General features: G+C 45.5%; 1 protein-coding gene across 5 annotated transcripts in view; it reads left to right on the plus strand.

Moving 5' to 3' along the window:
* The window catches only part of SLC4A9 (solute carrier family 4 member 9), a 74,266-nt gene that overhangs the window by 31,509 nt on the left and 16,786 nt on the right, over nucleotides 1-25,971 (plus strand). For all 5 annotated transcript variants that reach the window (XR_016444427.1, XM_090064521.1, XM_090064519.1 and 2 more), the window contains exons 12-18: nucleotides 5,075-5,130; nucleotides 5,979-6,173; nucleotides 9,737-9,850; nucleotides 14,130-14,291; nucleotides 22,113-22,291; nucleotides 24,499-24,571; nucleotides 25,634-25,702. Coding sequence is in view for 4 of the 5 variants with exons in the window: in XM_090064521.1 (XP_089920647.1) it covers nucleotides 5,075-5,130; nucleotides 5,979-6,173; nucleotides 9,737-9,850; nucleotides 14,130-14,291; nucleotides 22,113-22,291; nucleotides 24,499-24,571; nucleotides 25,634-25,702 (848 nt within the window). In the remaining variant the exon portion in view is untranslated. The remainder of the gene's footprint in view (nucleotides 1-5,074; nucleotides 5,131-5,978; nucleotides 6,174-9,736; nucleotides 9,851-14,129; nucleotides 14,292-22,112; nucleotides 22,292-24,498; nucleotides 24,572-25,633; nucleotides 25,703-25,971) is intronic.

Below are 25,971 nucleotides of genomic sequence, written 5' to 3' on the forward strand. Positions count from 1 at the left end.
AAAGGGGGGAGGCATCAAATCTCTGGGTTCTAAAGCTGTGCCACATCAGTGAGGATTAGTGCCAGCTCCACAGGTACTCTGGCAGCTATGAGGATGAACCCCATAGGCCAGATTCAGCCCACAGCGATGGGTGTTCCAGCCCACAGGAAGCTCCATGGGACATGTTTCACATGCCTGGTATAGATATAAACCTAAGAGACAGTCTTTGCCATGAACAGCTTTCAGTCTATCAGGTGGACATAAGCATAATGAGACAATGTCAGTCAGCAGGACAGGCTTCATTATGGCCTGCACTGAGTTGGCTGAATTACTGATTATAACTAATCCCCCCCAGAACATGGCTCTTGGTTTGTTTGTGAATCAATCTTGAGTTCTGTGAATATATTAGCCCCTCGCAGAGATTGGCCAAATTGTTTGGAAGAACCCACTTGCAAGCAACTGCTCCTGCTTTCAGTTCTTTCAATAAGCTAAAGTAATGAGGCCCTTGTGGGCTCACAATGAACTCCAGAAAACCCATGACATACGGGAGCATGGTCACTATCAAGGTAACTGTGTAGAAAGGGCATCTGATCACTTTTTGTCAATACCACAGTCTCCAGACAGTGAAACCTGCTGCCATCTCATGTGGGAGGTGCAGTGAGCCACATTTTGCTGGAACAGTTGTCCTATGGGCACTTCCCCTGCTGTTCAGCCACAGCAGATGTCCACATAAGCGATGGTGGCATAAGGAGTGCACTTGCACAGGTGCTCAGGGAGCTGTTACATAATCTAGCCACTAGGAGATGATAAAGAGCCACATTACATAGGCCGGGGTTACTCCTGGTATATTTTTTAGTATATAATTTAGTTCCCAGGCAAAAGGCAACATTAAAACAGAATGAAGTCCAAGAGCAGGTATCAGTAACTTCACAGCAAAAATGTTTCTGGGATGTTGTAACTGTTTTATATCCAGGATCTATACACCAGGAAGGCCAATTTTAACTCCAGGAAGGCTGATTTAGACCTCCCCCCCCCGCAGGGGTGGTGCAAGCACCTACTCCGGATTCCTTCAAAAACAGCTGGATTTATTTCTTGCTGGGGTCACTTGATCCCAGCTGACTTCCCACCTATGGTGGGGGGGCTGGACCCAGTGATCTCATGAGGTCACTTCCAGCCCCTAATGTCTATGAAATCTATGAACCCAGTAAATTTGGAGTTCAAGCTGTACATCAGAGAAATCTAAATGTATTAAGAAAGACAACAGCTAAGGCAACCAAACACCTTATCTCTGCCCTATAGGGGCACAATGAGAAAAAAAGTAGAAAACGATCTAATGTGTTTCTAAATATGCTTTTAATCTAATCTAGGACAATAACATTAAAGAGTCATCCTCCTAACTGCACGGTGATGACAGAGCTTCACAATCCCTTTGGGGCATTTATCTCCTCTTGCACAATAAGCATATTGTGCAGATTGCACCAAGGCACTCAAAGTTCTTTGATTGTCCAGCCACCGGTCTCAGCAGAGCACAAACACAGACAGTGTCTGGATACTCCACCCAATATTTCTACTATTTTTATAGAGGATCACAGAGATCTTTACATTGCTTCTTGCAGTTTGCTCTTCTACATCTCATCATCTCCAGCCCCATCCTGAGTCTTGTCTAATTTGTTATGAAGCGTGAGTTCATGAAATGGGCTCTTGCATGTTTGTGAAGAACCATCCTCCTCAAAGTCAAGACAAACTAATTCACAAGGAAGCCTTGTAAAAATGCTTGGCTCTTTTGTCCTGACCACAGCAAATGGTGTTCTGTAGCCACTCGGTGCCACTTCGGAGAATGGGTTCTCTTGTTCACTCTGCCTCGCAGCTTTCTACCATCTCTCATCACTTTGACTTTTCATAAGAATATAGGAAGTGCCACCCTGGGCAGCGCTGGATTTAGGTTTAAGCTACTTAAGCTACAGTTTAGGGCTTCACAATACGGGGGGCCCTCTAAATAAGAAAAAAGACTGGATATTTTCATTCTAATATGACAACAATATACATGGATATAGCTCCACAGTTATCATATTGAGTTCATAAATTTGTGCAGAAATAACAATAATTCATCTTAATATTTCATGAAAATCAATTTTTGTGGATTTTGTGGATTATATTTATCATATGGGGCCTCTTAAACTAGACATAGCTTAGGGCCTCAGCATGTCATAATCCACACTGACACTGGTCAGACCAATGGTCCATCTAGCCCAGTAGTCTGTCTCTGAAGGGTCAAGTAGTAGGTGTTTTAGAAGGATAGCATATGAACAGGACATGTTGAAAATGAGCCTTCCCCTGTCACACCTTCTCTGGTATCAACTGTCATTGGATTTGGGATATCAAAGGATAGCATCCCTTATGTTCTATTCAATAGCTTTCTTAGGGTCGAGCTCCCCTTGCTCACAGGTCACCAAGCTAACTATTCTGCAGGCGGAGAATAAAACACTCTCCCACCCTGGCAGGGGCCTTAATTTAATTCCTGTTTGAAGGGAGGAAAGGAGAATTGTCCAGTATGGCTGGAAGATGTAGGGGTTCAGCAAAACTCTAGCAGATTCAACCAAGGCCTCAGCTTGGTCTGTTGACCCCCTCAAACCATAATCTAGTTGACCTGCTCAAACCATAATCTAGCGTACCCAGGGGTCTCCTGCTCCTGCATCAGCCCTCTGTCCAAACTCCCAGATACACCTCCCCAATCATCTCCCTGAGGCGCAACTGGAGCAAATCACAGAACCCACATTCCCAGTGCCAGGATAATCCCAAATTCTCTTGGAGGTGGTACCATCCTTGCTGTTCTCAGCAATGGGATAATTGTCACAGTTCCCTGTTTGCTCCCTGACTCATGCTACGGTGCATATACATATTCCTGTTTGGTGCACAAGGCCTCATCTCACTCATAGACATCATAGACATCAGAGCTGGAAGGGACCTCGGGAGATCATCGAGTCCAACCCCCGAATTCCAGCAACTTTTCTGGGTTCCTCTTCTTTCCTCCTATGTTGCCTGTTAAATCTCTTCTTTTTGGTGTTTAATTTCCCTTTCCTCTCACTCCCTGTGTAGCCCTGGTTGTCTTGATGGACATGAGACTGCACCCAGATCCCATCGAGCTGAGCTGTTAGGTCCCCTCCAGAAAGAGAGGCTTCATCTCTTGCCCAGATGGCACACCAGTTTTGTGCTGAAGGGCTGCCTTCCCAATGCAGAGCTGGGATACTGCTGGTTTCCCACATCAGAGAGAGGCAGTGTATGACTGCCTCCACTTGATGCTAGTCCTTTGCTGGAAGGCAGTGTGGAAGAGTCATTTCCACACTCCTGTCTGTCACAGGACATTAGCATTAGGATTTGGAAGAGTGCTCAGCCCAGGTACTGCTTCATTTCTGTTTTTCAACCCCACTTACACCTCTGTTTCTCCTCTGTTTTGTCTCTTGCCCCATCCCTCCTCTGCTCCTCTCTCTCCTTTTCACCCCTCTGTAGTCAAGTCAGGCATCTTCCCCCTTTGCCTCCATGCTAGTGGCAGGATCACTGAAAATTAGAGAGACCAACCATCAGGCAACTAACTCTGGCCCCCATTCTGGGTGTTCCACAGACCTCCAGAGCAGTAAGTTCACATCATTTCTGGTTCCAGCCTTAGCACACTGCTCCGGGCAGCCTAGGAACAGCACCCCATGAACACAGCCCACAGCTGCCTACCAAGCTAGATGCAGTTTAGCCAACATCAGACAGTGCCAGGCTGGTGTGCTACGGCCTCTCAATAGCATGCTTCCTGGATTCCCATTCCCAGGTGTCCTTGAGGGCACTGAGACAGGCCCAAAATGTAGGGCTGTCCCAGAAATTGAATTGGGTCACTTTACTGGGAACACAGGAGAGAGGATCTCTTTGCTGTCAGCTCTGGTGCTTACTGCCACAGCAGCTTCTAACAGGTAGGAACAGGAACTGCAAGGGAAGTCCTGCTGTCTCAGGACAGAGCATGTTCAGTCACCCTGTGGGAGCAGTGTGCTCAGCACACATGGGCTGTAGAGGATGGAGCATACCTAGGACAGACAGAATCTGTGCCAAGTTTAGCAGGCAACTTCCAACAAACCTTTGATTAGCTTATGCAAAGGGCCATTTTTCTGATATTTGTAACTTGGCCAAATTTGGATGGGGACATCCCTGGCACCAGCATTACCCACCTGCCACATCCCATGTCCCTACTCCCAGGCAGGGAGGCACTGGAGTATCTCAATTAAACTACTAAAAGGTAATCTTTAATGTTGGCAAACCATGTATTTCTCTCCTCAGTTCATTCTCAGGAACATCCTGACCATTCTTACTCTTCCAAAATCAGAAAGCATGAGCCAGACACTTCCCATGGAAAATGGAAAATGTTAGTCACAAACTTAGCAAACCTGAAAGCTACAGATAAGGGATAGTGTTGGGTAAACATAAACACAACAGTGCTCCCAACCCCACCTGTACTAAGGAGGCCCTCTAGAAAAGTAGCTGCAAATTAGGGGGAGGAGGCAGCACCATGCTCAGGAGGTGACAAATGTAGTTTCTCAGAGCATGATTTGGGAAGTACAGGCCTACCAATGTCCCCAGAGGACTAGTCTCAGTTAAACCCCTTAGATCAGAGGCCCTAAACTGTAGCTTAAGTGGCTTTGACCTCTGAAAGCCAACACCAGACTCAGCTGGCCAGGAGTCTTTGCATCAGCTCTTCCTGACACTGTACCAAGCAGTGTATTGGGAGGGAGGGGAGTGGGGCACATGGAACGGTCCCCCCCCCCCCCGGCAGATGCAGTGTTTAATGTGGCCCGGGGCAGGGCAGCACAGGGTGCAACAAAGTGGGGGAGGGATGGAGAGCACCACCAGAATTCCCCTCACCAGGAGTCTTTGTGTGGCAAAGCAGGATCCAGGGTGGGAGCCCTGTTCACCCTGACCTCTTTATGCTACTGCATCCTGGGAGAAAGCTCTGGGAGCTCATGCTACTAATTAGAACCACACAGTGATGTGACATCCTGGGATGTCACATCGCTGTGTTTGGGAAGGAGGACAGGAATACACGCATGTTTTTCTCTTACAGGCAACTCCTCCATATTGAATAAGACACTGCTTCCAGACCCTGACAGCCTTGGGGAGGTGAGGACCATTCTCTTTGGCCTTTAAGGGAAAGCAAAGGTCTAGAAGTATGCATGCTCTGAGGTGGTGACTGGAGCAGGAGCTCTCTGTGCTCCTGGGACAGAACCAGGGTCTCTGTATCCCTCCAAGGAGCAGGAAGTCTCACTGATCAGCCATCAAAGTGGTGGAGGTGAAACAGACCTTTGACCTGAGGAAACCAACTGCTGTACTTATGGGTGGCCCTGCCCCCCTTAGGAGCATCCGCAGGATTTATGGTGACCTGCATCCTGTCTCTGAGCCTGGGCTCCAAGGAAACTGGTACCAATGCCACAAAGTTCCTTCCCTGCAGCAGGAGGGTATCCCTTCAGAGCTGTGTCTTGGCAGCTTCCAGCTCAAAGAGACACCTGGCACTGGCAGGTATTCATCCCTGATGTGTCTGTGACCCCTTTGAGCTTTTCATGTGGGCGTGTGTCTACATGGTACCATCAGTTCAGCTGATGGCTGAACAAGGCCCGTACTAGATCTGCCATAGCCTTCTTTTGTAATGGTGGGTTCAGAGTGTGCTGAGTGTGGGATGGACCACCAGACACACAAACAGGCAAGCATCCAGTGTTAGCAGCCTGTAACTGTTACCAGCACTAGGCAGTTCCAGTGACACTTTCCTTCCCACCCCGATCTAGAGCGATCACTCTTCCAAGCTCTGGACAGTCTGCCCCATCCTTTGCTCAGGGCTGCAGCGTGCCTGCCTGTGGTAATCTGACAGTGTTTCACTCTGGTGCCTCTGATCCATCTGCTCTGGGCAGAGGGATGCTGTTCTTGAATGAGCAGTCTCTCCTCTTTGCCTGAAATATTTCTCTGTTTCTCCACAGTACTGGGCTCTGGAGCCTGCAAACAGGTCCCAGCTGACCAAGAAGGAATGTTTGCAACTAGGGGGCCACCTGGTGGGCACCAGTTGTAACTATGTGCCTGACATCACATTTATGTCCTTTGTCTTGTTCCTGGGGACGTTCCTCTGCTCCATGACTCTCAAGCACTTTAAATTGAGCCGCTATTTCCCCACAGCTGTGAGTATTCCTCTTCCCTCACCATGCACTGACAGTTTCTACAGCTTTAGGAGGAAGTTTAGCTGCCTCTCCTATCTGGGCTTTGTACATGATCCTCACAATGTCCATTCCAGACCTACTTTCCTATGATCCTGTGATGATGGCTTTGTGTAGATAGAAAGCCCTTACAGAGCTTCAGCAGGTGCTGTACATGCAGACCTTGCTCTGAAAACCCAAGAAATAGCCCTGAAAACAGGAATATTGCTTAAAATATTATAACATTTTACAGCTATTTAATCCAGCAAAGTCTGATGTCCCATGGATGGCCGAGGTTTGTTGGGAGCCCCATGACAAGCTGTGCTCTCTCTTGGAAATGTGTCTCTAAAATGCCATTAAGTACATACACACTGCCTCTGCCTGACAGAATTTAGAGTAATTATAAGGAGGGGAAGCATCTTTATTCCCACTTTACCTTGAGGAAACTGAGGCACAGAGCAGATATAAGGCCATATTTTCAAATGCGCTTGCTCCCTTTGGGAGTCCAGGGGGATGCATTTAGGGGGATCTAGGTGGACTCTCAACAGCTGAGGAACCTAAAATTAGTGGCCACTTCTGAATGATAAGCATACATGTAATGGCCTGGGCCACAGTGCAAATGAATGGCAGCACTAAGAATAGAGTTTGGAGCCAGCTCTGAATGGCACCCAACACATGATGAACAACGTTCAGAAAACCCCTTCCCTTTCCAGCACTCACAAGACAAGAAACAAGTATGTTTGAGCTCACCGTGGCTCACACGATGTAGCTTTACTGTTTCACTCACCAGCAGAAATATTAACTCTTACATAGAAGTCAGTAGTTGTGATCAGTGGGCTATCCTGATTTTTAAAGGATTATCTGTTATAGCAGCAGAGACTGTGGGGTCGGTGCTTACTATCCACCATACATTTTTCTATGCTTTCCAAAAAGTGGGAAGAGAGCCAGGAGATCTGCTTGGCTCACCAGCAATAGTAGGGAGCTACTGAAAAAGAAAAAAGAAGTGTATATGCAATGGAGGAACAGCTCAGCAACAAGGGAGGAAATACATCTGTATTGCCAGGGCCTACAGATACAAGACACAGAAAACTAAGGCAGGCCTGGAGATCAAACTGGCAGCAGGTATAAAGGACAACAAAAAGTTCTTCTACAAATACGTAGGCACCAAGAAAAAATCAGGCTCCGCTGTGAGACCTCTACTGAATACCCAGGGGCAGCCTACAGTCGACACATGTGAAAAGGCAGAACTCCTGAATACATACTTTGTGTCAGTACTCCTGAAACCCAATGAGGACTGCTCTGACCAGAGGCCCAGGGAACAAGGGGAAGGTGACAACCTACACAAAATCAGCCCAGAACAGGTGAAGGAACTTTTACAATGCTTGGACATCTTCAGGTCTGCTGGACCAGATGACCTGCACCCAAGAATCCTGAAAGCATGACCGAACTTATAGTAGCACCATTGGCCAAGCTATTTGAAGAGTTGTGGAACTCAGGAGTGGTCCCAGATGACTGAAAGAGGGACAGTGTGATGCCCATCTTTAAGAAAGGGAAGAGGGATGAGCCCGCAAACTATAGGCCAGTCAGTCTGATCTCAGTCCTGTGTAAAAGCTTTGAAAAGTTGGTTAAGGAGACCATCAACTACAAGCTGGTAAAAGATGGGGTGCTAAACAGCAACCAGCATGCCTTTGTCAAGGGAAGATCGTGCCTGATGAACCTTGTGTCTTTCTACGACCAGGTCACTAACCATCTGGACAAGGGGCATGAGGTTGATGTCATCTACTTAGTCTTCAGTAAACCTTTGACTCTGTCTCCCATGGGATTCTCTCTAACAAACTGGAGAGTACTAGGCTGGACCAATCTACAGTAAGGTGGGTGGACAACTGACTCAGAGGCTGCTCCCAGAGAGTGGTGATTGATGGGATGGCCTCAGCCTGGAGAGCCATCTCCAGTGGGGTCCCCCAGGGATTGGGGCTCAGACCCATGCTATTCAATATATTCATTAATCTGGATGAAAGGGTAGAAAGCACAATGATTAAGTCTGCAGATAATACCAACCTATGGGGAAATGCAGGCACACCAGAAGATAGGGCAAAGATCCAGGAGGACCTTGACAGACTGGACTTATGGGTGGAATGAAATCAGATGAGGTTTAACAGGGAAAAGTGCAAGGTCCTTCCTGTGGATAGGAAGTATTCTCACCACAACTATACAGTGGGTATGGTACGACATCTGAATGAGACTTGGGGGTACAACATCTGAATGAGACTTGGGTGTCACAATCGACTAGAAAATGAATGACACAATGGTGTGATGAGGCTGCCAAAAGGGCCAATAAAACTCTAGCGTACATCAGCTACTGTGTGGCCGATAGATCTAGAGAGGTACTCTTCCCTCTCTATTCAATGTCGGTGAGGCCTCAGCTGGAATACTATGCCCAGTTCTGGGCACCACACTTCAAGAAGGACATGGATGAGCTCAAATGGATGCAAAGAAAGGCCACCCATTTGATTAAGGACATGGAGGGTAGGCCCTATGAGGAGAGGCTCCAGGAACTGGGCCTATTCAGCCTGAGGAAGGGAAAGCTGAGAGGTGACTTGATATCTGCCTACAGGTACCTCAGGGGGGAACATCAAGAACTAGTAGAGCAACTATTCAGGAGGGCACCTCAAGGGAGGACGAAGGCCAATGGGCATGAACTAATAGAGGTTAAATTCAGTTTGGATATAAGAAAAAACGTCTTCTCTGTCAGGGTCACCACAATCTGGAACACACTCCAAGCAGTGGTGGTGCAGTCGCCCTCCTTGGAGGTGTTCAAGACGAGACTGGACAGGCACCTTGCTGAGTTCATCTAAGTCCAATACTTCCTGCCCATGGCAGGGGACCAGACTTGATGATCATACTGGTCCCTTCTGGTCATTTGATTCTATGATTCTAAGCATGTTTAGCGTTGAGCATTCTACATGCAGTGCAAGTACTGCTGATAGGGGGCACTCAAAATGCTCTTTTACTTTATCCCAAGTTCTCTCCATTACACACAGTGGCTGGCAACCTTCTAGAGCCCTGGGCTGGAACAACCTGGCTCAGGTCTGATGCAGGCCAGATGTTGCCAGCCCCTGCACTGCAGGAATAGAGGTACTTAGTGTGAAGTCAGGCAGAAGACAGAGTAGAGTTGCACATTATAAACTAACTACATCAGAGATGTATAAGCTTTTGTAAGCAATTCCTTGTTTCAGGAACAATTCCTTGTTTAGCAATTCCATCTCTGATTTAGTCAATCTATAAGATGCAACGCTACAGGAAGAGGCTTACAGTATGGGAAAGAGGAAGCATATTATCATGGCTTCATTGTATGACTGCTTTTCAGTGCAATATGTCCTCAGGGGAGAACATCAGCATATCTGGGTTATACACAGTCCTCCTTCTGTTCCCTGAATGCACAGCAGCTAACTACTTCTAAAACCCCTACTAACCAACTACCAGCTCTGCATACGTCAGTCATGGGGCATTTCTGCTAACTCCCCCAACTTCTTTCTTTGATTCATTAGCTGAGGAAACTGGTGAGTGACTTCTCCATCATCCTGGCCATTCTCATCTTCTGTGGAATTGATGCTTGTCTTGGATTAGAGACTCCCAAGCTCATTGTCCCCATTGAGTTCAAGGTGAGAACTGAAAGCATAGTGGGGCTGCAGAAGGTAGAGAGGGTACATGAGAAGGATTGCTAGAGTGGAAGGAGATGTCTAGGGACTTGGGGGTGGGAGCGGGAGAGCTGGAAGATTAACTTGTATAGTGATAATGGTTGGGACTGGGAAAAAAGCCCATACAGTGAAAAATGCCTATCAGATCTTGATGTAGCTTTTCCCTTGGACTTTCTGCTGAGACCTTGGAGACAAGGCTCATTTTCATATTTAATTCTGGGATGCAATCTGTTCATGCAAACTAGATGCAGCCTTGAGCTCCCATTAAGTTCTGCCTCATCCCTGAAGTGGACAAGATCTGAGATCCCCTGTTCCTGTTGGAAACACTCCTTGCTGAGTAGGTGCCATAGCTGGAGGGGATATAGCTGAATCACTCTCTAAGGCTCTGTTGCTAGGGACCTACAAGGACATGACTGATGAGGCATCCAACATGCTGTCCACACAACATGGCAGGAGTCATTCAGCAGCTAACATAATCCTGTAACATTTTCAGCTGGGATATTTTCAGTGCAAAGGGTATGTCATCCTGGGATGCCCGACTTCTTATTACCCACTCTTTCCACTTTAAGGAGGGGGCCTCATAGTTCATCTCTGTGTCAGTCTGGGGCCCTACCCTTTTCTCCATAATTTGGAGGGGTCCTGGAATAAGAGCTGTTGTAAGGCCTGTCCTTCTGACCTCCCCCCTTGGTCTCTTCCCCCATCCTGCCAAAGAACCAACAACCCTTTAATCTGTTCAGCAAGCTGACCATTGTAGCTGGTGCCTGCATGTAGAAGTTGTCTGCATTGTAGATGAAGCCAACATGCCATCAGGACTTGAAGGCTTGTCAGGACTTATCTGCAAACAGCCTGGGAATCAGGCAGCTCTCATCATAAAGAGGAGCTTTAGAGACAGGGAGGCCTTTGCCTGAACTCACCTGCCAGAGAGCCAGTTCAGACAGGTTCCCTGCCCACTGTGGGTGTAACTACCATAAGACCCACCTTTCCCAAGGGGGAGACGGGCATCCTAGGTTCTAAGGTCATAAACCTTCTCCAGAATTGTTTAACCCATTGTGGAGGCCATGAAGAAAAGAGAGAAACAAGGAATTGGTACAAAAATCTTCCCCTGGAGAGAGAGTGTCTTTCCCGTAGGAGCACTCAGTGAGCTCATTCACAGACAGCTCAACCTGAGCAACTCAGGAGTAGGAAGCAGAATGTTCATCTTGGAGACTGAAGTCTTCACTTAAGTATCAGAACAGCACACACAGTGACAAGGTAATATTTCCTCAGTTTCCTCAACCCCGCCCTGGAGTGAGACACAAGCTGTTTCCATCGTCTGGTTAGTTCTGTTCCTGCTGAAACTGTCTAGAAAGTGCCCAGCATCTGAAAACTCCACTGATGGCTTTGTGACATGATCACCCCCCTACTCCCAGCTGGATGGAGAACCCCAGCACAGGACCCCAAATAGCCCTTTCATAAAATTGACTCCCCTTGCTGGCCTCTATAATAGTTGGTCACTTCCCCACTGGAAATGCCCAGTATAATTATAACTGACTCCTGACCTGCTTATTGGATCACTTCTCCACTCCCCCAAGATGTGTTAAATAGTACCTCCTTTCAGAAATGGTCTGTGAGAGACAGCAAGCCAGCTCCTTTTCCCCAGCCCTGCATACATACTAGCATGTGCGTGGCTGTCAGACAATCAGTGGCACATTCCATAGCATTAAGGTCAAGTCCTGAGAACTGGTGGGTGTACAGAACAAATTCAGAACAAGTGAAGACCTTGCTATGGAACAGGGAGAATTGGGTTCCTATACTGGGCCACTTCCCACCCTAGTGTGACTCTACTGACTCCTCTGAGCTGGCATCTGGGATAAATCTGCTCATGTGTTTTTCAAGCAAACTCTTTACCTTTTCCCTTTCAATAGTGCAGGGCCAGGAGGGATCTACAGAAACCCAGTGCAGATAGCACTGGGATTTTCCACTTGCCAATCTGAGATTCTTGGACCCTTAACTTGACACCCTGTACTCTGCAGAGCAGGTTTCTGCTGGAGCTGTCCTTGCAAATAAGTAGGTGTGAAGCTCCAGCCAGTCCCATAGACTATAAATAACATCAACTTAGCAACTGGGCACAAACTAAACAGTCATGTAATCATTCAAATGGTGCCACAGCACGCAGCAAAGCAGGAGACACAACTCAAGTCTGGGCTTGGGCTTCCTACCCCAGGCCTGGGTGTGGAAATGGATTAGCAGGGACTCCAAAGCTAGCAAACAGTCTCCATCTTATTCCCCAGTGCTCCAAGCCTGGTGGATTGTGCTTAAGTGTAATGAGGTAGATGCCTGCCCAGCCTCCAAGCTGGAGGCAGAGTGCCACTTGGCAAATGCAGGGGAAATGTCAGGACTGAAAGGGGCAGCGCCAAGCACTCTGGCTACAGCAGGGTGGTGTTGCAACTTGCTTTGGCTGCTCTGTGTGTATTAATGTGCATTCAGTAATTCATAACTGGGACCTTCCCTCCATAGATCTTGAAGGGCATTTATTGTATTAAACAGCGTGCAGCACCCTGGAGGGGTAGGAGGGGTTCACTTATCCCTGTGGTAGAAAAGCTTCAGCTGAGGTGCCAAGAAAGCATTGCAATAATAAACAACAAGCCAATGGAAGGGCTCAGGATGGAGTCCAGGAGTTGATTCCATAGATCCCCCTTCTAACCACTGGACTACTGGCCTTTGGATATGCCTATTTTGGAAGGCACACCTATAGATCTGTTTTTACATGATCACGTGTCTGAACAGACAGTACATAGGCATGCAAAGATATACTGCACAAGAATCTGAAAGCTAGAGCCACAGAGCCTACCATCAAACCAGAATTGCCAGCTCTTGCAATTATATTATGGATCATACAAAAATAAGCAGTTTTTCCCAAAACATCAGCTTCTGGAATCATGCAGAGCTTTCATTTAACAAGAAACATTCTTGGCCCTTATAATTGCAAAAAATAGTTTGAACACATGACTCAAATGCAGCCTAGATGTTCAAAACCCAGAGAGCAGAGAAAGTGAGCTCTGCCTTTACTGTTTTTTAAACAAAAGCTTGCAATGTTTAAGTCAATCTCCTGATCTTTATGGGCCTTACCCATAAGTTTTCAATCCCTGTGGTCAGCAACAAGGTGAAACCATGGCACAGACTCCCTACCACGTCACAGGTTCAAGTATAGCTTCACAGAAACAGTCTCACCTCATCTCTCAGAATTTATACCCAATAGATCCTTGCCATACAAAAAATATCTCATTGGTTAATTGGTTTAGAGCCTGAGTGAGTGCAAGTGGGCAGTTCACAAGTGCCCATTTCATGAGTCTGATTCCTGCTGTCCCCTGTGTGTAGAACAACAGTCACCATTCCACTTAGTCTGGATGCCTTTTTTCCCCCCATGTAGTGCACTGCACATGTGGGGAGAGTGAGGAACTCACTGTACTGTGAAGCATCACGCAGCAGCTATTGCTGGAGACCAGCCTCCCAAGTTTTATGCCATGGTCTGATTGGCCAACCCACAAGAATCAGATGTTGCTCAAAAAGTTTTTTGCTATTTAGCAAATGCAGAACAGTATAAGTCACTTAAGACAGCCTTAGATAAGGCAGGCAAGCATTTCAGTTGTGCAAATGGCACTAGCCATATGCCAAATCCCAGTGCTATCAATACAAAAGCACCACTTAAGCCAATTTAAACACACCTTCTAATTCATGTGGGAGCAGCCTCCACTCAGCTGTTTGCACTTCATTAAGCTCCTGACCTTGCTGCTCAGAGTGCCCTGTCTCTATTGCAAGCTTCAGAATTCAAAGGGGGCAAGGTACACTGTCCTATGGACAGTGGCACCCATGGGATCTGCTCTTCTCAAATGTTAGCCCTCAGGACATTTGCAAGTAGAACATGGGTTTCAGTTCTGCCCCCACAGCAGAACTGGGACATGCACAGATTAAGGATTCTCTGGGCAGCTGGGACACAAGACCCGCCTGCTTTTCAAATCCCTTAGTAAAGTATTGCAATAAGGACACAAGGTGTATGCAGCCTTCAGACCTCTGATCTAATAGTACCTTTGAAATGAACAGGACCTAATCAGATTCAGGACTGCACGAAAAAAAGAACAGTTGAGGTGGGCTAGAAGGATCCACCCATCCCGCCTGTCAGACTTCTTTTCTGACTGCTATATACAGCTGAGACTGTATCCTAGCCCTGTGATATATTATGTAACTCTTTTTATTCTCTGCAAAGCCCACCAACCCACAACGAGGCTGGGTTGTTTATCCTTTTGGAGTGAACCCCTGGTGGATGTGCCTGGTGTCAGCAGTTCCTGCCATTCTAGTAATCATCCTCATCTTCATGGACCAGCAAATCACAGCTGTCATCCTCAACCGCAAAGAGTACACGCTGCAGGTCAGTTCTGGGAAGGTTGGCTCAAGGGTGGCAATGCTGGTAGGGCTGACTTGGGATTAAAGGATGCTAGAAGTGGTGGGCAGACCAGACAATCTCCCAGGTTTTCATAGATTTCATAGACATTAAGGCTGAAAGGGACCTCGCAAGATCATCAGGTCCAGCCCCCCTGCCCAAGGGACAGGAAATCAGCAGGGGTCAAACGATCCCAGCAAGATAGGCATCCAAGTGTTTTTTTGAAAGTATCCGGTTTTGTTCTTGGACACAATGCAGGGCTAGGTAGTTGCCTAGCACAGTTAAACAGCTTACAGAAGAGGGAGCTTGTCAGCCTGGGCACCAACCCTTGCTGGATTTCATGTGTTCTGGACTTGTGACTTCTAATCATCTTGCAGTCATAGGGGTTTTCTGTGAAAGTCCTTCCTGTCCCCAAACAGCAAGCCAATTGCAGGCCAGGCCCTACAGGGCTATGTGTACATGCAGAGCTGAGAAAGCAAGTGTCTGGGCTGTGTTCTTTTTCAGTTTCCACCAAGATGGAGAATCTAGCTAATTGGGGACTGAAGACTTGGGATGCTCAACTGGAAAACAATGGAACCTCTGATCTAAATGTCTGCATTTAGGAGTGTTGTGATGTTTGAAAACAAAGGGGCTGTACAAAACTCGGTAGTGGGTAAACACTCAGTATGGCCTACTCAGGTGGAGTCTTGTGCTAATGTGGGTATACTGCTTCCAGCTTGTTCCAGTATATTTGTATAGCACTGCATCATGTGCCAGGGAGCAAGGTGCGGAGTCCCCTCAGTTGACACTTCTTAGCCCTTCCCAAGACTGAGCACTCAGGGTGTGTCTAAAGCCTCTCAATACATAGGAATCCAGTCCCCATCAGAGCAAGTAACAGCTCCTCTGAAGGAAACATGCTTCTGAAAGCATCATCTTATAGAGAGAAAAAGTGAAGGATAGAGACTTTGAGGGCAGGTCTTACTCCACCTAATAGGTGCACAAATAGACTTTAAGGTCTAAGTATGATCCAGTTCCACCTTGCTTGAGTCCTGGAGAAAACATTAAGGCACTTGTGTAACACACCGTCATCTTAGCCTTAAAATAAGTCACCGGAAAAAGCAGAGAGGAAGAGGACCCACCCACCTTTTGCACTAACATTTGTTCAGGGACTAGAGCAGGGTAGAATAGGGTCACACTTAGGTGCCTAATAAGTAGATAAGAATCTGGCCCCAAGCAGCTTGCCCAAAGTTACCAAATGTTAATCAGGACTAAAGGCCAAGTCTTCTCCATGGGCCCTGGATCAAACCACTGGGCCACACTGTGCCCTTCAAAAGATGCCAGGAAGGAAGTCTCTGTCTGTGGTCTTGGTCTCCCTCTCTTTCTTTCATTTGCCATAGACTGACATTCAAATTCCAGCTGCATGTCCGAATTGTAAACTGGCTGGACTGTGTGGGAGAGCCGAGGACGTGATACTGAATACCAGCATGCCCTCTGACACTGCTGTGCTGACTGATCTGTAGCTTAGCCTGTGGTCCCTGACTGTCAGGGCTATTTACTCAGGGCTAAGCCTGTTGGCACTTGTTTCCTTCATTACATTTACTGAGGTTTTCCCTAACCTGTTCACACAGCCTGAGCTCAGAGCTAATGACAAAGACTTCTCTAAACATAAGACTTTATGCTAAAAGAACCAATTTTCTGGGCCTGGGAATACATATAGTTTGGCCTGGCAGCACTGGGATTGTGACTAATCTGATTGTTCTTGCATTGCTTGTTCACTTTCCTTCTACACATCAAACTCATTTCCTAAGAGGAGTCAGCAGGAAGATGCACAGTCCCATTCCTTCCTCTTTGCAGCATTGTCCTGCAACAGCCATCTTGTCAGTCCCAACTTTCTGCTTTCCTATAAAGGCTAGATAGAAATGCGCAGATAGATTTGGGGAAGAGAAGGAGAAAGTGACCAGAGGTGCTATGAAAAGCCTTCAGATACCTCAGCACACAGCAGTGTCCCCACCAGGACCAGAGGAATTTGTATTTGTAAGGAATCTGGCAAATGTAAGTGCTGAGTCCTCTTCACTGTGGTCTGGGGCCAGAGTATGTTTGCTGAACTTTCAGTATTGTCTGTGTTTTGACCCCATTCCAGGTGGAGCATGCATCTTATTGCATGCAAGGTAAGAATTTCTGAACAGTGAGACGGAATCTGCTTGGTTCTTCTAGGTGTTGACTTGTAGGGCAGTTGGTTCTAGTGTAGGTTAATTCCTTAGAAAATCCTTTTCTGTCTCCATTTTTGTTAAAGAATCTCTCATAGCTTTGTTTCCTTGCCTGCCCACTTCCTCTGTTTGGGTAACCTTCTCACATAGTGGTTGTCTACAGTGTAGAATATTCCCCCCAGTTGCTCTGTCTCAGGGCTCTTCTCAACCTTCCGGCTGTATTCTGACCAGACCTTTCTTAACCTTCTGTTGTCGGCTAGGCCACCATCAGGATTAGTTATCTGGGAGACAATGGCTGTCCACCTTGCTCTGCCCCCGTCCCCTATGGGGGCAGGGGGATGAAGCTGTAGGAAGAGCAACCCCTCTCACATCCCTGGCTGTGGAGCACACTTCTGCATGCTGTTGCAGTGATTTTAGAAGCACTCTGATGAAGGAGGGGCACAGTAGGGGGCTGCATGTTTGTCTGTGGTCTAAAGCATTCCACATTTGATGTGCTTCACATCAGACTGGAATCTGGAGTACTTCAAATGTAAGCTTGATAAAGGCCTCAGAGATTACCAGGTTTCTATCTGTATCATGGCCTTAAGATGGCAGTCCTTCAGACAAAGAATGGCCACTCACTAGTCAACAACAACTTCTTGATTATCTTCCAAGAAAGAAACCCAGTTTCTCTCAAAGGGAGCCAACCACTTCTTTGACCAACAACTACCCTACACCATCATCAATGCAACTTGTTTAACAGAAAGTTGAGCATCAACCAAGAGAGACCAGAACCATCCCTGAATCCTCTGTTTTTGGTACTGGGTATTCCTGATTTCCCAGGCTTGGCCTGGAAGAGACATTGATAAGTGAGCACTAGAAGTTATTTCTTCTGTGTACCCACCTTGTTTTTCTGTCTGCCTTCAGGAATTATTCTCACATAAAACAATTGAAAGGCAATGCAGCTGCCTTGCTTTGCCTAGAAGTTCCAGAGAAGATATCTCTGGAATTCAGAAAAAGAGGTTTCTATTGCTGATGTTTTCTTATTCTGAAGAAAAAGGGGGCATATTTGTTTTGTCCTCACATCTGAGGATGAAGGATGGCAAAACTTACCTTCATCATGCATTTTTACAGGCTCAAGATAATTTGTGCCTCTCCCTTTGGAAGATGCACACTTCTATATTGTGACCCATCTGGCTCAGTGTCTTTATTTTCCATTAGGGCCCAACTATTAACCAGTTCTTCCAGTTTCTCTCTGCGCAGCACACAGAGTCTTCATAAAATGCATGCATGTAGCAGTATGGAGACAAAGCATTCATGGCAATCTGTATCTAGATGATTGGCTTAGTAGAGGTTGGTCTCATCAAGATGGTACCACAGCCCTAAATGCTGTCCTTGACCAGTTCAGAGAGTTGGGCTTGATAATAGACAATACAAAAATATTGCCCAATTATTTACTGACAGTAGACTTAAAGGAACTCTGATAAAACTAGATGGACAAAGGCTTTCCTGCCAAAGTCAGACATTTCAGTTTATCAAGACTAGCATCTCCAATGGCAAGACAAATCCATAAATCACAATGGGAACCTGTCTCAGATATATCAGGTGTATAAGCCATATTGTCCATTCACAAGTACATAACTAGACTTCAACTACATGCATTACACAGCTGGCTGAAGTCAGCATAGTTCTCTGAGACATCAAATGGACATGCATTTTAGAGTCCCAGCTTCTAGCTGGTTTTTGCAAAATGTATGGAAAGGATTAATCTGCTCCACCTCTTTATTTGTAAAAGCACTGATTATGGCATATCTGGAACATGTTGGGGACTCACCCGGACATCTCCAAAAATAGGGAACTTGGTCCTCAATGGAGGTAAAACTCCATGCAAACTTCTTGGAAGTCAGGAAATCAAATAAGTTTACAAAGCCTTCCTGCTGACTGTAAAGACCTCTACCAGACAGATCATAATAGGCAATATGCCTGGGTTGTAGAATATAAACAAACAGAGAGATGCCTATTACTCACCCCTATGTCAAGAGGCATTCAAACTACAAATATGGTGTTAACTTTATGGGGTAACCCCAAGTCCTCTTCCATATCTCAGGTGCAAGCATTTGGAAGATTTTCTCAACAAACAATCTGTCATTAATCCTAAATGGTCTCTGGAGAACTCTGTCCTTAGACTGTATTTCACCAATGGGAAGACCTTCTTATAGATTTGTTCACTGCAAAAAGAATTTTCCTTATGACTACCAAACCAAAATGTAAATTGGTTCAGATAGACTTGAACTTTTTTTTGTCCGGGTTTTTGGCAAACATATCTTCTTTGAAGATCAAATCAGTTTCTGAAATCACTTCCAGACTGCACAGACATAGTAGCTCAGAACCATGACCACATTTTTTTTGCTGACTTGAAATTAGTGTTGGTTGGTTAAGTGCTATTGACAAAAACTATTTACTACAGGCTTGGGGTTCTGGGTATAAGTGAAAACTGCACTGGGAGCTTAGATAAAGAGGGGTCAGTTGATCTCTCAAGTTGTGATTTGCATTAGGTGAAAACAGAGAAGCTGGACTGGGTGGAAGCTGAGAAGTTATTTGACAAGGGCAGTCCAGGATAAGGGAGGACCTAGTACTGACCAATATTGGGTCAGGAGGGGAGATCCGACCAGCAGAGGATCAGTTACCTTATCCATTAATTTAAATTGAGTTGTGCTTGTGATTTAATTGATTCAGACTTTAACAGAAATAGACTCTGTGAAAGACCCAGAGATTGGAGTGAAGAGCGAATCATGTAGGTAATTCTTGATAGTTGAATGGTGATTCGTAAGTACATCATCTAGGTGAGTAAAGGACCAGGGTGTAGGGGAGGAGGAGCCCTGGAAAGGACCCATAGCAGGAGATAGCAGTGAGAGACTTCACTAACATGGCAGACATTCTTCCTGTCTGCAATAGTAACAACAAAGTGTGGTGGGTGACAAATTAGCAGACAGTGGAGTATAAACCCTAGGAAGAAAATCAAGTTAATGACTAATCAACCACTACTGCTACAGTTACATTAACCAGTGGATCAGCAAACTCCCACCTTTGACTGCTGACCCTCCTCACACAACCTTACTTAGAGAGAGGTAGTACTGAGACTTCATCTTCATGAAAGTTATTTAGTTTAATTTAAATCAAATTGTAAATCACTTTGTTTTTTTCCAAAACCTCTTTTTTCTCTCTAGGGGAGGAAGAACATCACATCTTGGATATTTCAAGGGCTATGTTATGTTACCCAGTAAAACATTTAGGTAATCTTGGCATCTTTGTTGCTAGTAAGATGCAATTTTAAAAGAGAGGTCCAGAAAGTAGCTTAATGCATTGCCAATGTATTTTAACCAGCTGTCATACATGTGATGTACTTCACTTACTTACCAACTATCAAGGCTTATTCTGCCATAGCTCAGACTGCCTTTTTCTGAGGTTGGCAAGGTAGAGATTTGGAGGAATCACCTTGCTTTTGTTAAACATTATGCCTTGAACTTGGCCACAAGGTTGGGTGACAATTTAGGATAGCAGTGTTTCAATCACCAGTAGTTAGTGGCACCTAGTACTCCTTTATCCTACCTTCCAGGTGAGCACCAAAAACAGTCACTGAGAGCGAGATCCACATGAACGCTGACTATGAGTCTTCACACTGTTTTGTCCATGTGGATTCCACAATGTGTTTATCCTGTTCCTGCTCTTTAGCATCACCCTTCCCTAAAATTCTGAATGAATGGGAGAACTGAGGTATTATTGCACATTCTGTGTCCTTCATACTGTTAGGGTAAGGGATGAGTAAGGAAGTGAAGGATGCAGCTGTGGCTCGATAAACAATGCTATTCAGATATTCCAATCTTGCATATATAAGTTGCATATACAATTTAAAGTCATACCCATGCAGACAAAGCCTCTCAAAGGCCCATCATTACTACAAGGTAAGTAAGCATTTTTTAATCACAGACCTTTTGGGGGTTTTTGCTTTCCTCTGTAGTGGGAGCCTTTACTTGGAATCTTTTATGTGTATATTAACAACCTTTGGACATGGGCTGCCATGGTTCTCCTACTTCACTTGTGGCAGGTTAGGATGTTATTTCTTGTGTTCTGTCAGGGATGATGGTACTTTTATGAAGGGTTTAGATTATGGATTGCATAGGATGGTTTGGATAGGAATGATTCTGCCTCAGGCAGGGGGTTGAACTAGATGACCTCTGGAGGTCCCTTCTAGCCCTAGTTCTCTATGATTTTTACGATTACTGAGAACTTGGGCTGCTGCCAGGCACCTGTGAAAACGTTCAAAACTCTGAAACTTCAGTCTGAATGCTGAAATTCCACAGTAGAAGGAATGTCACTTGTGATATATTATTTGCTATTTATTATCCTTTAATTTAAAATGACTAATCTATCCAATCAAGAAACAGAGAAATGTGACTTAAGTGACCTGCCACACCTCAAGGAAAAATACTTGAAAAACTCATGAACAACACACATTCTGCACTTGATAGATTCACAGTATACAGCAAATCCTATCAAATATTGAAAACAAATCAAGATGTTGGGATTAGAACACAAATGACCTGCTAACCAAAAAAGGGGCAGGGACTGTGACAGAAGCGTGACTGGTCATAATTCTATAATGCTCTTACTTTTATATATAAGCACTTATTGCACATGCTCTGCAGATCTCTGAACATTTATGCATCCACACTGCACAGGAGTAGGGTCACAAGCTGTGATTTCTACGTGCTAGAAATGGCAGTTAAGTGTCTGGGCAGCTGCCATGTGAGCATGCGAAGTGAAAGAGGGCTCTTTTGTTAGTTTTCCCACAGAAAAATGGTCAGAAAGAAAAACAAAAAGATTAGAAATCCTAAAGAGAACGAGGTCCACCATTTTAATTAAAATTAAAATAGAACATTCCATTCAATTAATTAATTGTCCCTAGAAGGGTAGGATTCCATTGAGGGCTCAAATATTATTAAAGGCAATGGAGCACTTGCTACATAAAAGATCCCAGTGCATTCTCGTTGGATTACAACTGGATCTTATACTGTGCCATAAGCTAATCAGGAGCCAACATGCTTAGTTCAGCTTGTCCTTTCACTGAGTTTGATTGGGTTTGAAGGAGTAGATTTATAAATGTATTTAGATTCCTAAAAGACAGTGCAGACATATGGGGTTTTTCAAAAGCACCTAACCCCATTGATTCCCACCAGGAAAACCTGACACCATTAGCACTCAACCCCTTCACAGTTAAGAGCCTGGAGATAGGCCCAGCAGTGTGACCTGTTAGTCCTAGCCTGAAAACAGTTCCTGTAGTCAAAAGCTGTTGACTGAAAATGTTTTTATCCCCAGCCTTTAGTTAAATACTTGAGCTCAGATGTGACAGCTAATCCTGACTCCCCTAGAGTGCCATGCGGGGAGGTGACCCCTGCTGGCTATGGAACCTCTTTGTGCTATTATGTACCCTTACTAGGGCCAGATTCTGTCCCCTGGTAGCATATACAGAGCTCCTGCTAACATCAGTCAGATCCAGGCAGGCACCAGAAACAAGCTGTAACCCTTAGCCCCCATTCCCAGCAGGCTGCTGCTTCTCTAAGCACTAACGTATCTGTCATTCCAGAAAGGGGCAGGCTTTCATCTGGATTTGTTCTGTGTTTCCCTGCTGATGATCCTCACATCTATGATGGGCCTTCCCTGGTATGTGTCTGCCACTGTCATCTCCCTGGCTCACATGGACAGCCTGAAGAAGGAGAGCATAACTTCTGCTCCAGGAGAACAGCCTAAGTTCCTTGGAATCAGGTATTGTGGAAAGCTATTTCCCAGAAAAAAAATCTTGGCAGTTTCAGGACCAGTCCTTCCAGCTTGGTTCTGATTGGTATGTTCTCCAAGTGCCAGGCTGACCATGGAATCATACAACGGGGTTGCTGCAGGCTTTTCACAAGATATCACTGTTAGAAATCACTAAACAGTGAAAAGTAAATGTTTCCTGCTGCTGATCTGATTCCAGAAGTTATTTGGAAATGGACAGCCTCTTTGTCTTCCTAGCCATTCTGATCCCAGATTTCAGGGTACAGGCCAGTTGCCTGTGGGAGTCAAGGCAGAGGCTCCCCTTACTCTAATTCAGGGCTGCACAGCTGGGAAGCCACTTACATGAGTTTTGCCTTCCTCCAGAACACCAGGCATTGTCAGAGCAAGGCTCTGAAACTATTTGTATGGTAGTTCTTTGGACCATTCTGGATGTAAAAAAATTGATGAGTGTATGGACTTGAATTGGATTAATATGCCCATCTGTCTGTGTAAGTTAAGCATCAGCTTGGACTTTGCTCTTGACTAGAAAGATCTGGATATGATCTCTTGCTCCTGGGAAGGTCTCTAGTTGTGTCCCTACAGCATGTACTGACTACATGGATTTTGTTCTTACTGTTTTTCATAGCATACCAATTCACAACTTCACATACAACTGAGCTTGGTTCCAAAAATCTTTTCAAGATGCTCTTACAAGTCCTCTATGCAGCCCATTATCATTGTGCTGCATGAGTAAGGCAATGATTTAGGGCCAGGGATATATCTAGGAAGATGGTGGGGTGAGGTGGGCATCCCTTGCTAGCTGCAGCTAGCTCCCCATCTGCCTCTAGGCAGGCTGCCTGCCTGTCTCACCCACCACACCTTGTTGGTAATTAATAAAAGTTGGTAATTAAAGGCAGAAGGCTGCCCATTGTTGCACCCCAATATTAGGGGGTGTCCATGGCTCCATACCACACCTACACCACAGCCCAAGCCTCACAGATAGCATCTCAGGCAGTTAGTTGGACCCTCACCTTCACCCATTAGCTGTGGCCCCCAGCCATGGGGATCTTCGGCTTCCATAAGCCCTGGCCGAGTCTCAGGCCCAGTCAGGACCCCAAGCTCCCTTGCTTATCGTGGGTGTCTCTCGCGGTGGTCCCCTGGCCCTTTTGACCCTTAGGTCTTGGCCCCAGCATTGACCAGTCAGGTCCCTTAGCAGGGTCTTCGCCTCTTGTCTGCATTTGTGGAGTGGGGCTTCCCCATTCCTGGCTCAGGTGGCCCAGGGAGTGTGCCTGGCCCTGTGGGGTCTCTCCCCAACTGGCTCGGACACTTCTCAAAGCTTACCTGGCCTCTACTCCTTTCTTTGATCTTATTCCCCTCGCTCACACTACAGCTGGTGCTTCCAGGTCTCACAGGGACTCTCACTCCCCCCCAGAGCAGCAGGTCATTGTGCTTGGCCTTAGATGTTACTCTCTACCCACCAGAAGGTGAGATCTGGGGTTAAGGTGTCCCTACTCACCTTACACCAGGGTGATCACTGGCCTGACATTTCCTTGGGGCTCCTGCACCACTGAGAGCCCCACCAGGCCACCACTCCCAGCAGGGTGCAATTTTAGGTCATGCCCAGGACCCTCCAAGCCATCCCCTACAGCTGCTTCCTTACATCCAGGAAACTACCAGCAACCAGGCAATGAAACCGCCTCATCTTCTGCCAGCAGGGAACTGATCTGGTTATAAAGGCAGCCAGGGATTTAAAATGGCTGCTGCAATCAGGCACCTGCTGGCAGCTTGGCTTAGGCCCTTAAAGTGGCAGGCACCTATAGTGCCCTTCCACAGATGGTATTGCATGTCTTCTCAGCCCTTTGGAGTTTTCTTCTGCTTTTGGATCCCCTGCTTTGATGCCTCTGGTATTAAGGCAGAGAAATAGTGGCAGTGGGTTCAGAGAAGGTTAGTAAAGTGGGGCTGGGCAACTGAACAGGCCTGTATGACCTAGGGTCTGCAGTTTCTGGCTTTATTGTCATCTTAGCCCTAGCAGTGAAGCAGAAATATAGCCTTAGCAGATGTAGAATGGATATGAAAGATGGTGTTACTTTTAGGCAGTGCTGGAGCAGATTGCTGCTTGTCTGCTTTGAACCTGGGCACGCATTGGTGGGGAGGGAAGGAAGAGCTGGGGTTCAAACTTGAAATGCCAGGTGACTAACTGCAAGGATGCTTGTCCACAGAGAGCAGAGGCTGACTGGTTTGGTGGTCTTTATCCTCACAGGAACATCTGTTTTTTTGGCACCTATTCTCAAGGTAATAAAGCTTTGTGTGCTTCACTTCTTTATTCTATGAGTGGGAAAGTATTGGAATATCAGCAGTAGACCTAGCATGATTCCATGTTTCATCATTCAGCTAGTTATTGCTCGCTAATCACTCCATCACAAGACAGGATTAGGAGCATTCTACCATGTATGTATACAATTCAAAATGGACATCAGGGAGCAAAGGTAACAATATATAGTTTTAAAAAGAGTGAAAAAAGCAATACAGCTGATAAAATACTGAAAGAGCAATGGTAAGGAACAGTGCCCTGAGAGTTTGGATGGACTAGATGAGACCCAGTAAGTTTTGTCTTCATTCTAACTTCTGTGGACCAAATACTAAAAGCTTAAATTTGTCTTACTTACTCCTCACTTGGATCAAACCCCCACTCAAGATAATGTGTATCACTGGCCTGAGCATTTTGGACCAGTCCGTGTAGCAGTTTCTTCCCCAACAAATGTCTCTTTGCCATGATCACTGTGCTATCCTTGGGGAACAACTGGAATGAGGAGCACCAAAAACCCCACAGAAACAACCTCCTCCCAAAAAACTACAGATCTCTAATTTAACTGACATGTTTAACATACAAAGCGTGTGTATATAAGGAAGATGACAAAACTTTTGTGATGCTACCTTTGATTTTTTTCGTCATATAGTATGTAGTGTGATAGGGGGACAGTTAGAGTGTTTGTAGACCCTTAACTCAGAATTTCCAGTTTTCAAATATTTGTGTTCTGAAAACATTATCTTTTGGCAGTTTCCTGCTTTTTAAGTATGTTTTTGATCATCACAATATTCTTACAAATTTTTTCCTGAAGAAACTAATCACTTCACAAACTTATCTTAACAAACTTTGCTGCCTGGGAATATATTCAGAGTCTGATTTCTTTGCAACTGTTAAGCAATAATCATAAAATTAAAACTGAAATGAAATAAGTAAACAAAACAGCCATATTTTAAGATTGATCTGGAAGATAAAGCTTTTAGAATTTAGCCTCATGAAGAGAGCTACATTTAACAACGCTAACACATTACATTGATTTTTTTTTCCAGTATATTCCTATGCCTGTGTTATATGGTGTCTTTCTGTACATGGGTGTGGCTGCTCTTAGCAGTATCCAGGTGAGTATAAATCCAGCCATTGTGCCACATAGCTCACCTTGACAATGTGCCAGGGTCTGTTTTTTCTATGTATGGGGTAAATTTGGGGAATGTAGCATTTTTGCTCTATAATATATATTACATTGTGTAATCTGATTTTTAAATTTGGTTGAGTGTGTTCATTAATGTGTGGCTTTAGTATGAGTGGTGATACCACAAGTTTATTGTGTAAATCACCCAAACAAAAGCTGACAGTCTCAGTCCCCCCACCAACATTATTCTCTTTGCTA

Source organism: Crocodylus siamensis, chromosome 10 (assembly GCF_052110815.1).
Source record: "Crocodylus siamensis isolate JL-2025a chromosome 10, ASM5211081v1, whole genome shotgun sequence".
Taxonomy (NCBI): domain Eukaryota; kingdom Metazoa; phylum Chordata; order Crocodylia; family Crocodylidae; genus Crocodylus; species Crocodylus siamensis.